Here is a 14,431-nt window from a genome sequence, read left to right on the forward strand (position 1 = left end):
TAATGTGAAAGAAAAAGAAGAACACCAAAAGTTAGACTGAATTATGTTACAGTCAGTATTGCACGGGTAAAACTTTGTAGCTGAAAACAGTGGCGAAACTCCATTTCACACATAAAAAGGCAAAACAATAACTAACTAGCTAACTAACTTTTGGTGGGTTTACCCTCCACTACATCCTGATTATGCTTTCGGATAGGCTATTCATCTTTTTCACTAATCATATCTCCACGTGCCAGATGACAGAGAACCAGGTGCGTGGACGGGCAAGGGAGCTGGAGGAGCTCCAGGAGGCCGTGAGGCAGCACGGCGGAGGCAGGGAGGACCAGCCGGAGCTGGAGGCCGAGCAACAGGCCCTGCAAAGGGACTTCCAGCAGCTCCTCACGCCACTGGCCGAGCGCAAGGGCAAGCTAGAGGCCGCCAAGGCTGTCCACCAGTTCTACAGAGACCTGGCCGATGAGCTTGTAAGCATGGATCCAATTTCAGAGCAAAATTAAAGTGTGGGAACTCCCGGCTCTCACAAATGATTGATACCACAAAATTAAAATAAAGTGTTAGATTTTCAAGGAGCTGGATTAATGTTTGCTTTTGAATGACAGCAACCTAACAGCTTTTTGGACTTAAATTCTAGAAATATTGAAGCCTGAAGCCCCCAAAATGATAACTTATTAATTTGGAAATGAAGTTTTCAATTACAGTATGTACACTCAGTATGCAAGATAGTAACACCACCAGCTCTCTCAATGAAATTGACTCTCCAGGTGAATCTGGGTAAAAGCTTTAATCCCTTATTGGGTTTCACTACCTAAATCCATTTTAGTCAGGTGGAGGAGACGGCTTAAAGAAAGATTTCTACTGTTTGAGTTATTGGAGACATTTTGTAAAGGGGTAAGAAATTCAGTATAATTGAGACGTTCCTAACATTTTTTATACTGGTGTACAACAGAGATCTGTAAGGCCGCTTTCTCATAAGAGACCAGTGTCTACATTTTTCTTTCTTTATCATCATAGTCTTCTTTTTCTTCTTCTTCATCATCATCATCATCATCATCATCATCATCTTCTTCTTCTTCTTCTTGTCTCTCTCAGCTCTGGATAGAGGAGAGGATGCCCCTGGCAATGTCAGAAGAGCATGGACACAATCTTCAGACTGTGCAAATGCTGCTGAATAAGAACCAGGTTTGGATTTCTCTGTAGAAAAAAGAAAAAGTTGTGGTTCATTGTAAATCGCAACTTTTGGTGTTGCATTTCATTTGTTTTTCTTGATTAATCGGTTAATCGATCGGCCCATAACATGTCAGAAAATAGTGAGAAAATGGCCTTCACAGTTTCCTGGAGCCCAAGGTGAAATCTTCAAATTGCTTATAAACACTCCAAAATCCATAGAGCTTCAGTTTACAATATGAGAACATAAAGCAGCAAAGGAGTATGGAAAAAGCTTTAAGAAGCTGGAGCGAGAGAATGTAGGGCATTTTTCCTAGGTTTGTTTTTTTCTGCTTGAAAAACGACGAACACCATTATCAGTTATTGAATAGCTGCAGAATATTTCTCTGTTGATCGACTAATCAACTAGTTGACTTACTGTTTCAGCTCTAGCTACTGTACTTTATTGTTTCAGTGAATTTCCTGTATAACGTGCAGCAAACTAATTTTCAACTGTGAGTCAAGATAGCACCCACTACTTGTATACAGAGAAAACAGCATATTACTAAGATACCGACACTATATGTTTCATGAATTGTCAGAGAACCCCTTTAACAATTAAGGAGGGAATTTCATGCAAATCGGACACTATCATATTGTCTCCATTTTCTGTCCATCAGACATTACAGAGGGAGATCGAGGGCCACCAGCCTCGCGTGGATGAAGTACTTGAACGTGGAAGGAGGATGGCGGCCGCTGCCAACGCCGAGGGCAGACCGGAGGCAGACCGGATCACAGACCAGCTGAAGGAGCTGGAAGAGGCTTGGGCTCGGCTGCAGGACGAGATGGCTAAGCGCCGGGAGAGGCTCAACGGCTCCAACTTGGCCCAGCAGTACTACAATGATGCGGATGAGGCTGAAGCCTGGATTGGGGAGCAGGAGCTTTACATGATCGCCGATGAAAAGGCCAAGGTGAGGAGCAGTAACTGTACCAACGCGTGAGAGACAAGGGAGCAGGCGTATTAACTCAGGGATGTGGCCGCAGATGTCTGAAAAACAGATCTTATTATCTAAATCAAAACAAGGCATATCATGTTGTGCAAATAGCAAGTGGCACTGCATGCATTAACATGATTACATGGTTAGGGCTCTCTTCAATTAAGTTGACACGCTTTTTATAATTGGCAGCCTCTATTGAGAGCTCATTTGGAGTATTTTGCTTTGCTTTGACGTGCAGCCTCCTGTCTCTTTTTCACATAATTTCCTCGCTATTTTTCATCCACCTCGTCCTGATTGTTCCTCATCCTCTTCTTCTTCCACCTCTCTAGGATGAGCAAAGTGCTATGCTGATGCTGAAGCGCCACACGATCCTCAAGCAGGCTGTGGACGACTATGCGGACTCCATTCAGAAGCTGGCTGACCGTGCCCAAAAGATGTTTGCAGAGGACCATCCCGATGGGTGTGTGCTTTTTAAGTTTAATGTACACACTGAAAAATCACATCTGAACTCGCAGCAAAAGATGCTAATTCCCTCTTGTTGTCCCAGTCAGTTGTGGTTTTGGTTGATACGAGAGACAAGCATGTAAAGTGTGATAATTCCTGTGTCCTAATCACAACGCCTCATCTAGAGTAAACCGAAATCCAATCTCTTTGCCCTCTTTCTCATTTTCTCAATTTTCCCTGCATCTCATTATCCTCCATCCTCTCCCTTTACCTTGTAAACCTGCAGCGAGGAGATCATCAGGCGACAGGGCCAGGTGGATAAGCAGTATGCAGGGCTGAAAGAGCTGGCGGAGGACCGCAGGAGGAAGCTCGATCACACCTATCACCACTTCCTGCTTAGCCGAGAGGTGGAAGACCTGGAACACTGGATCGCAGAGAGAGACGTGGTGGCCTCCTCTCAGGAGATGGGCCAGGACCTGGATCACGTCACGGTATTAAACACACGAACACATGCACATACATTCGAGCATACTTTATAAGAGCACACACAGGACAATGTGTTCAGATCCATTTTTATGTAGACCCGTTTCATGCTCAGTCTAATTTGGGAGATGGAGCTATTCTTGATCAGGTGAGTATGCTTGCTCACTAGAATTTCTATGTTTAAGGGAACTGAAAAATCATAACTACGAAGCAAATGATGAAAGCATCTCATAAATAACAAGAGAAAACCCCTAGATGCCTTTGCTGCTGTGTGGTTTTGCTGTTTTTGGTTTAAAGGGATCACAGACCATCTGGTTTGGTAAACACTTGAGCAAACACGTTTTGCGCAGTTTACAGATATCACATGATTTCTTAGCCATTTAAGTCAAAATTTGTTTTTTTTTCTTGCTACCATATGGCCTACCAACATGCTAATTGTCTTGTGCAGATTTAAGCCTAAAGGGAAATCTCAACTTTCAAACTCCAAAATACAAATTCTACATCTGTTGTTACCAGTTTTTTTTTTTAAACATCTATCTTTCCGCTTCAGCTTCTCAGGGATAAGTTTAGAGATTTCGCGCGGGAGACGGGGATGGTGGGACAGGAGCGAGTGGACTTTGTCAACCAGACGATAGACGAGCTGATCGAAGCCGGACACACCGAGGCAGCCGCCATGGCAGAATGGAAAGACGGCATCAATGACAGCTGGGCTGATCTGCTGGAGCTCATTGACACTCGTGCTCAGCTCCTCACAGCATCTTATGAACTGCTCAAGTAAGGAAAACAGTATTGATGTACCAGACCAAGAGCATGAAGATGGGCACTTATCTGGATTGATGCGATTTAAGTTTTTGTGTCTAATCCTGAAATGTGACATAATCTATCTAAAACAAGTTAGGATGATATTGATATCCAGAGTATTAGTGATGTGGCATGACTAATCAGAAAACATTTGGATACAATAACAATGTCACAAAGAATTAAACTTGAATATAATAACTACATTGATTACAGTAAGTAGGATGACAAATGTGATGATAATACACATGGAGCTAAAGATAGTGAGAGATCGATCTATTTCTCTCAGGTACTTTGATGATGGGAAGGAGTTGGTGGCTCAGATCCACGAGAAGCAGAAAGAGCTGCCCGATGACGTGGGAGAGGACTTCAGCAAAGCCGAGTCTTTCCACAGAATGCACGCCGCTTTTGAGAGAGATATCACCGCTCTAGGCAAACAGGTACAACGCAGGGGATCAGCCTTTTCACTCTGAGGAAAACAGCAGGCTGCGGCCAAGAGGGATACTTTGACGATTCACATGTAGAATCCTATAATATTTAGGCAACTGTGAGAAGTTTTCTCAAAGTATGAGAAGCTGTAAATGGGGCGTCCAGTACAGGGATTCTTACAGTTTTGTCAGCCTCTGAACCTATTCTGTCTTGGATGAGGGATTTTATACATTATAAAAATGAAAGCTGCAGTAATCAAGTAATTTTCATATTAACAGTGGGTCAAATGAATATATACATTGTGAAAGGGATCAACATTGTGGACGCACTCACAGATAATTAAGACCCCACTTTGAAGTTTCCCTCAGTTCTTTCACCTGATATAATCTTATAAGTGACACATATGGTAACATCGCTCTTGATATAGGGACATATATGCCATAAATATAATATAAGTATAATAAAGTATAAAAAGGACATTACTATCGTTTTTATGACTTTTTGATGCCTTTTTATGCCTTACTATACTATGTTGTTTTCATCTCTTACTATGTGATGATTTATTTTTGGGGAGGTCTGGTGGTGTAGTGGTTAGAACTGTTGCTTCATAATGAGGAAGTTAGTGGTTCAAATCCAGGATCTAACACACTATGTCGTTTTTATGATTTTTCATACCTTACTATACTATGACTTTTTTAGGCCTTTTTATGCCTTACTATTTTGTTTTCATCTGTTACCATACGATGACTTATTTGTGGGGAGGCTGGGTGGGGTAGAGGTTTAAACTATCGCCTTAAATTAAGAAGGTTAGCGGTTTGAATCCCGGGTCTGTCACTATGAGATTTGTCTCTATGTAGTTTTAATGCTATACTATACTGTGACGTTTTTTGACATTTTTATGCCTTATTATATTATGACATTTCTATGCCATACTATATTATGACATTTTTACACATTTTTATAACTTACTATACTATGACGTTTTTTGACATTTTTATGCCATACAATACTATGACGTTTTTTCCCATTTTATGCCTTAGTATATTATGACGTTTTTTCACATTTTTATGCCTTACTATACTGTGACGTTTTTGACTATGACGTTTTTGATATTTTTATGCCTTACTATACTGTGACGTTTTTGACTATGACGTTTTTGATATTTTTATGCCTTACTATACTGTGACGTTTTTGACTATGACGTTTTTGATATTTTTATGCCTTACTATACTGTGACGTTTTTGACTATGACGTTTTTGATATTTTTATGCCTTACTATACTGTGACGTTTTTGACTATGACGTTTTTGATATTTTTATGCCTTACTATACTGTGACGTTTTTGACTATGACGTTTTTGATATTTTTATGCCTTACTATACTATGACGTTTTCCAACATTTTTATACCATACTTTACTACATTTCTATGCCTTACTAAACTATGACGTTTTTGACATTTTTATGCCTTACTATACTGTGACGTTTTTGACTATGACGTTTTTGACATTTTTATGCCTTAATATACTATGATGTTTTTTGACATTTTTATGCCATACTATACTATGACGTTTTCCAACATTTTTATACCATACTATACTATGACGTTTTTTCACATTTCTATGCCGTATTATACTATGACATTTTTGACTATGACGTTTTTGACATTTTTATGCCTTACTATATTATGACATTTTTTCACATTTTTATACCATACTATACTATGACGTATTTTGACATTTTTATGCCATACTATCCTATGACGTTTTCCAACATTTTTATACCATACTATACTATGACGTATTTTGACATTTTTATGCCATACTATCCTATGACGTTTTCCAACATTTTTATACCATACTATACTATGACGTATTTTGACATTTTTATGCCATACTATCCTATGACGTTTTCCAACATTTTTATACCATACTATACTATGACGTATTTTGACATTTTTATGCCATACTATCCTATGACGTTTTCCAACATTTTTATACCATACTATACTATGACGTATTTTGACATTTTTATGCCATACTATCCTATGACGTTTTCCAACATTTTTATACCATACTATACTATGACGTATTTTGACATTTTTATGCCATACTATCCTATGACGTTTTCCAACATTTTTATACCATACTATACTATGACGTATTTTGACATTTTTATGCCATACTATCCTATGACGTTTTCCAACATTTTTATACCATACTATACTATGACGTATTTTGACATTTTTATGCCATACTATCCTATGACGTTTTCCAACATTTTTATACCATACTATACTATGACGTATTTTGACATTTTTATGCCATACTATCCTATGACGTTTTCCAACATTTTTATACCATACTATACTATGACGTATTTTGACATTTTTATGCCATACTATCCTATGACGTTTTCCAACATTTTTATACCATACTATACTATGACGTATTTTGACATTTTTATGCCATACTATCCTATGACGTTTTCCAACATTTTTATACCATACTATACTATGACGTATTTTGACATTTTTATGCCATACTATCCTATGACGTTTTCCAACATTTTTATACCATACTATACTATGACGTATTTTGACATTTTTATGCCATACTATCCTATGACGTTTTCCAACATTTTTATACCATACTATACTATGACGTATTTTGACATTTTTATGCCATACTATCCTATGACGTTTTCCAACATTTTTATACCATACTATACTATGACGTATTTTGACATTTTTATGCCATACTATCCTATGACGTTTTCCAACATTTTTATACCATACTATACTATGACGTATTTTGACATTTTTATGCCATACTATCCTATGACGTTTTCCAACATTTTTATACCATACTATACTATGACGTATTTTGACATTTTTATGCCATACTATCCTATGACGTTTTCCAACATTTTTATACCATACTATACTATGACGTATTTTGACATTTTTATGCCATACTATCCTATGACGTTTTCCAACATTTTTATACCATACTATACTATGACGTATTTTGACATTTTTATGCCATACTATCCTATGACGTTTTCCAACATTTTTATACCATACTATACTATGACGTATTTTGACATTTTTATGCCATACTATCCTATGACGTTTTCCAACATTTTTATACCATACTATACTATGACGTATTTTGACATTTTTATGCCATACTATCCTATGACGTTTTCCAACATTTTTATACCATACTATACTATGACGTATTTTGACATTTTTATGCCATACTATCCTATGACGTTTTCCAACATTTTTATACCATACTATACTATGACGTATTTTGACATTTTTATGCCATACTATCCTATGACGTTTTCCAACATTTTTATACCATACTATACTATGACGTATTTTGACATTTTTATGCCATACTATCCTATGACGTTTTCCAACATTTTTATACCATACTATACTATGACGTATTTTGACATTTTTATGCCATACTATCCTATGACGTTTTCCAACATTTTTATACCATACTATACTATGACGTATTTTGACATTTTTATGCCATACTATCCTATGACGTTTTCCAACATTTTTATACCATACTATACTATGACGTATTTTGACATTTTTATGCCATACTATCCTATGACGTTTTCCAACATTTTTATACCATACTATACTATGACGTATTTTGACATTTTTATGCCATACTATCCTATGACGTTTTCCAACATTTTTATACCATACTATACTATGACGTATTTTGACATTTTTATGCCATACTATCCTATGACGTTTTCCAACATTTTTATACCATACTATACTATGACGTTTTTTCACATTTTTATGCCTTATTATATTATGACATTTCTATGCCATACTATACTATGACGTTTATTGACATTTCTATGCCATACTATACGATGATGTTTTTTATACATTTTTATGCCTTATTATATTATGACATTTTTTCACATTTTTATACCATACTATACTATGACGTATTTTGACATTTTTATGCCATACTATACTATGATGTTTTTTCACATTTTTATGCCTGATTATATTATGACATTTCTATGCCATACTATACGATGATGTTTTTTATACATTTTTATGCCTTATTATATTATGACATTTCTATGCCATACTATACGATGATGTTTTTTATACATTTTTATGCCTTATTATATTATGACATTTCTATGCCATACTATACGATGATGTTTTTTATACATTTTTATGCCTTATTATATTATGACATTTCTATGCCATACTATACGATGATGTTTTTTATACATTTTTATGCCTTATTATATTATGACATTTCTATGCCATACTATACTATGACGTTTTTTGACATTTCTATGCCTTACTATACTATGGCGTTTTTCGACATTTTTATGGCATACTATACTATGATGTTTTTTGACATTTTTATGCCTTACTATACTATGACGTTTTTTGACATTTTTATGCCTTATTATATTATGACATTTCTATGCCATACTATACTATGATGTTTTTTGACATTTTTATGCCTTATTATATTATGACATTTCTATGCCATACTATACTATGACGTTTATTGACATTTCTATGCCATACTATACGATGATGTTTTTTATACATTTTTATGCCATACTATACTATGACATTTTTCGAGAGTTCTATGCCTCACTAAACTATGACGTTTTTTGACATTTCTATGCCTTACTATACTATGACATTTTTGACTATGACGTTTTTGACATTTTTATGCCTTAATATACTATGATGTTTTTTGACATTTTTATGCCATACTATACTATGACGTTTTTCGACCTTTTTATACCATACTATAATATGACGTTTTTTGACATTTCTATGCCTTACTATACTATGGCATCTATGACTATGACGTTTTTGACATTTTTATGCCTTACTATATTATGACATTTTTACACATTTTATGCCTTACTATACTATGATGTTTTTTTTTGACATTTTTATACCATACTTTACTAGGACATTTTTATGCCATACTATACTATGATGTTTTTTGACATTTTATGCCATACTATACTATGACGTTTTTTTGACATTTTTATGCCTTACTATATTATGACGTTTTTGACATTTTTATGCCATACTATACTATGATGTTTTTTGACATTTTATGCCATACTATACTATGACGTTTTTTTGACATTTTTATGCCTTACTATATTATGACGTTTTTGACATTTTTATGCCTTATTATACTGTAACGTTTTTTCACATTTTTCTGCCTTACTATACTATGACATTTTATGCCTTACTATACTATGACTTTTTTTGACAAATTTATGCCTNCATTTCTATGCCATACTATACTATGATGTTTTTTATACATTTTTATGCCATACTATACTATGACATTTTTCAAGATTTCTATGCCTCACTAAACTATGACGTTTTTTGACATTTCTATGCCTTACTATACTATGAAATTTTTGACTATGACGTTTTTGACATTTTTATGCGTTAATATACTATGGTGTTTTTTGACATTTTTATTTCTTATTATACTATGACGTTTTTTGACATTTTTATGCGTTACTATAGTATGACATTTTTTCACATTTTTATGCCTTAGTATACTATGACGTTTTTTTACATTTTTATACCATACTATACTATGACGTTTTTTGAGATTTCTATGCCTTGCTGTACTGACATTTTTAACTATGACGTTTTCGACATTTTTATTCCTTATTATATTATGACGTTTTCTGACATTTCTATGCTTTACTATACTATGACGTTTTTTGACATTTCTATGCTTTACTATACTATGACATCTTTGACTATGACGTTTTTGACATTTTTATGCCTTACTATGCTATGACGTTTTTTGACATTTTTATGCCATACTATACTATGACATTTTTTCACATTTTTATGCCTTACTATACTATGACATTTTTTCACATTTTTATGCCATACTATAATATGACGTTTTTTGACATTTCCATGCCTTACTATACTATGACATCATTGACTATGATGTCATTGACATTTTTATTCCTTACTATACTATGACGTTTTTCGACATTTTTATGCCATACTATACTATGACGTTTTTTGACATTTTTATGCCATACTATACTATGACATTTTTTGATATTTTTATGCCTTACATTACAATGACATTTTAATGCCATATTATACAATGTCATTTTTAGACATTTTAACGCCTCACTGTAATATGTTGAAATTATGGTCAAAATCATGAAAATGACATAGTATAGTGAGGCATAAAAATGTCATAAAAACATCATTATAGCAAGGCATTAAAAAGTGATAGTAAAGTAAGGCATAAAAACGTCACAGTATAATAAGGCAAAAAAAGTCATGAAAACATCATAGTATAGCAAGGCATGAAAAGGCATAAAAATGTCACAGTATATAACAGAATAAAAACGTCATAGTATTGTAAGGCATAAAAAGTCATGAAAACAACATAGTATAGTAAGGCATAAAAAGGCACATAAACGACATAGTATAGTAAGACATTAAAAGGCATAAAAACAACATAGTATAGTAAGGCATAAAAAGTCATAGTATACTAAGGAATAAAAAGGTATAAAACCTTCACAGTATAGTAAGGTATAAAAACATCAAAGTATAATAAGTCACAAAAAGTCATGAAAACGAGATAGTATAGTAAGGCAAAAAAACAACATAGTATAGTAAGGCATAAAAAAGCATAAAAACGACAATGTACAGTATGCATAAAAAGCATGAAAACATCGTAGAAGGCATAAAAAGTCATAAAAGCGACATAGTATAGTAAGACATAAAAAAGCATAAAAACGACATAGTATAGTAAGGCATAAAAAGTCATAAAAACGACTAAGTATAGTAAGGCATAAAAACGACATAGAATAGTATGGTATGGAAAGACAAAGACAAAGCATAGTTAAGCTTAAAATGGTCATAGTTTATTAGGGCACATAAAAAGGCATAAAAACAACATAGTATAGTATAGCATAATAATGTCATAGTATATTAGGGCATAAAAAGTCATACAAACATCATAGTACAGTAAGGCATAAAAACGCCACACAGTATAGAAAGGCATAAAAATGTCATAGTATAGTGAGGCATGAAAAGGCATAAAAACGACATAGTATAGTAAGGCATAAAAAGTCATAAAAACGACTAAGTATAGTAAGGCATAAAAACGACATAAAATAGTATGGTATGGAAGGTCATAAAAACGACATAGTATAGTAAGGCATGAAAAGGCATAAAAAGGTCACAGTATAGCAAGGCATATGAAGGCATAAAAAAGACATAGTACAGTTATGTATATGAATGCATAAAAAAGACAAAGTATAGTTAGGCTTAAAATGGTCATACTTTATTAGGGCATAAAAAGGCATAAAAATGACATAGTATAGAAAGGCATATGAAGGCATAAAAACAACATAGTAAAGTAAGGAATAAAAAGGCATGAAAACAACATTGTAAAGTAAGGCATGAAAAGGCATGAAAACAACAAAGTATAGTAAGGAAAAAAAAGCATAAAAGTCACAATGTATAGTAAGGCATGAAAAGTCATAAAAACGACATAGTATAGTAAGGCATAAAATGGCATAAAAACTACATAGTATAGTAAGGCATGAAAAGGCATAAAAACAACATAATATAGTAAGGAATATGAAGGCATAAAAATGTCATAGTATAGCAAGCCATATGAAGGCATAAAATCGACATAGTTTAGTAAGGCATAAAAAGGCATAAAAACGGCACAGTATAGAACGGAATAAAAACATCATAGTCAAGTGAGTCATAAAAAGTCACAAAAACGACATAGTATAGTAAGGCAAAATAACATCATAGTATAGTAAGGTATAAAAAATCATAAAAACAACATCGTATAGTCAGGCATGAAAAGTCATAAAAATGACATAGTATAGTAAGGCATGAAAAGTCATGAAAACGACATCGTATAGTAAGGCATGAAAAGTCATGAAAACGACATCATATAGTAAGGCATAAAAACGACATAGTATAGTAAGGCATGAAAAGTCATAAAATATCATAGTATAGTAAGGCATGAAAAGGCATAAAAACAACATAATATAGTAAGGCATATGAAGGCATAAAAATGTCAGAGTATAGTAAGCCATATAAAGGCATAAAAACAACATAGTTTAGTAAGGCAAAAAAACGTCCTAGTATAGTAAGGCATAAAAAGTCATAAAAATGTCATAGTATAGTAAGGCATGAAAAGTCATAAAAATCTCATAGTATAGTAAGGCAAAATAACATCAAAGCATAGTAAGGTATAAAAAGTCATAAAAACAGCATCGTATAGTAAGGCATAAAAAGTCATAAAAAAATGTCATAGTATAGTAAGGCATGAAAAGTCATAAAAATCTCATAGTATAGTAAGGCAAAATAACATCAAAGCATAGTAAGGTATAAAAAGTCATAAAAACAACATCGTATAGTAAGGCATGAAAAGTCATGAAAACGACATTGTATAGTAGCATAAAAAGTCATAAAAAAATGTCATAGTATAGTAAGGCATAAAAAGTCATAAAAATGTCATAGTATAGTAAGACATAAAAAAGCATAAAAACAACATTGTATAGTAAGGCATAAAACGGCATAAAAACGACATAGTATAGTAAGGCATGAAAAGGCATAAAAATGAAACAGTATAGAACGGAATAAAAACATCATAGTATAGTAAGGCATAAAGTCATAAAAATGTTATAGTATAGTAAGGCATGAAAAGTCATGAAAATGACATCGTATAGTAAGGCATGAAAAGTTATGAAAACGACATCGTATAGTAAGGCATAAAAAGGCGTAAAAACGACATAGTATAGTAAGACATAAAAACGACATAGAATAGTATGGTATGGAAAGTCATGAAAATGTCATAGTATAGTAAGGGATGAAAAGGCATAAAAAAGACATAGTACAGTTATGTGTATGAATGCATAAAAAAGACAAAGTATAGTTAGGCTTAAAATGGTCATAGTTTATTAGGGCATAAAAATGACATAGTATAGAAAGGTATAAAAAGGCATGAAAACAACATTGTAAAGTAAGGCATGAAAAGGCATGAAAATGACATAGTATAGTAAAGAAAAAAAGCATAAAATTCACAATGTATAGTAAGGCATGAAAAGTCATAAAAACGACATAGTATAGTAAGGCATGAAAAGTCATAAAAATATCATAGTATAGTAAGACATAAAAAGGCATAAAAAATACATAATATAGTAAGGAATATGAAGGCATAAAAATATCATAGTATAGTAAGCCATATGAAGGCATAAAATCGACATAGTTTAGTAAGGCATAAAAAGTCACAAAAACGACATAGTATAGTAAGGCAAAATACCATCATAGTATAGTAAGGTATAAAAAGTCATAAAAACAACATCGTATAGTAAGGCATGAAAAGTCATAAAAATGACATAGTATAGTAAGGCATAAAAAGTCATAAAAATGTCATAGTATAGTAAGACATAAAAAAGCATAAAAATGACATTATAGTAAGACATAAAAAAACATAAAAACAACAATGTATAGTAAGGCATGAAAAGGCATAAAAATGAAACAGTATAGAACGGAATAAAAACATCATAGTATAGCAAGGCATGAAAAGTCATGAAAATATCATAGTATAGTTAGGCATGAAAAGGCATAAAAACAACATAATATAATAAGGCATATGAAGGCATAAAAACAACATAATATAGTAAGGCATATGAAGGCATAAAAATGTCATAGTATAGTAAGCCATATAAAGGCATAAAATCGACATAGTTTAGTAAGGCAAAAAAAAGTCCTAGTATAGTAAGGCATAAAAAGTCACAAAACGACATAGCATAGTAAGACATAAAAAAGCATAAAAATGACAGTATAGTAAGACATAAAAAACATAAAAACAACATTGTATAGTAAGGCATAAAAAGGCATAAAAACGACATAGTATAGTAAGGCATGAAAAGGCATAAAAATGAAACAGTATAGAACGGAATAAAAACATCATAGTATAGCAAGGCATGAAAAGTTATGAAAACGACATCGTATAGTAAGATTAAAAGGCATAAAAATGACATAGTATAGTAAGACATAAAAAGTCATAGTGTAGTAAAGCATGAAA

At 33.2% G+C, this 14,431-nt stretch overlaps 1 protein-coding gene across 5 annotated transcripts in view; it reads left to right on the forward strand.

The window, feature by feature from the left end:
• The window catches only part of LOC111225431 (spectrin beta chain, erythrocytic-like), a 53,670-nt gene that overhangs the window by 29,132 nt on the left and 10,107 nt on the right, over positions 1–14,431 (forward strand). For all 5 annotated transcript variants that reach the window (XM_022750292.1, XM_022750291.1, XM_022750293.1 and 2 more), the window contains 7 exons: positions 237–461; positions 1,087–1,176; positions 1,821–2,111; positions 2,468–2,598; positions 2,869–3,073; positions 3,616–3,839; positions 4,153–4,303. In XM_022750292.1, the coding sequence (XP_022606013.1) occupies positions 237–461; positions 1,087–1,176; positions 1,821–2,111; positions 2,468–2,598; positions 2,869–3,073; positions 3,616–3,839; positions 4,153–4,303 (1,317 nt within the window). The remainder of the gene's footprint in view (positions 1–236; positions 462–1,086; positions 1,177–1,820; positions 2,112–2,467; positions 2,599–2,868; positions 3,074–3,615; positions 3,840–4,152; positions 4,304–14,431) is intronic.

This window comes from Seriola dumerili, unplaced genomic scaffold, assembly GCF_002260705.1.
Source record: "Seriola dumerili isolate Sdu_G_001 unplaced genomic scaffold, Sdu_1.0 BDQW01000149.1, whole genome shotgun sequence".
Lineage (NCBI taxonomy): Eukaryota > Metazoa > Chordata > Actinopteri > Carangiformes > Carangidae > Seriola > Seriola dumerili.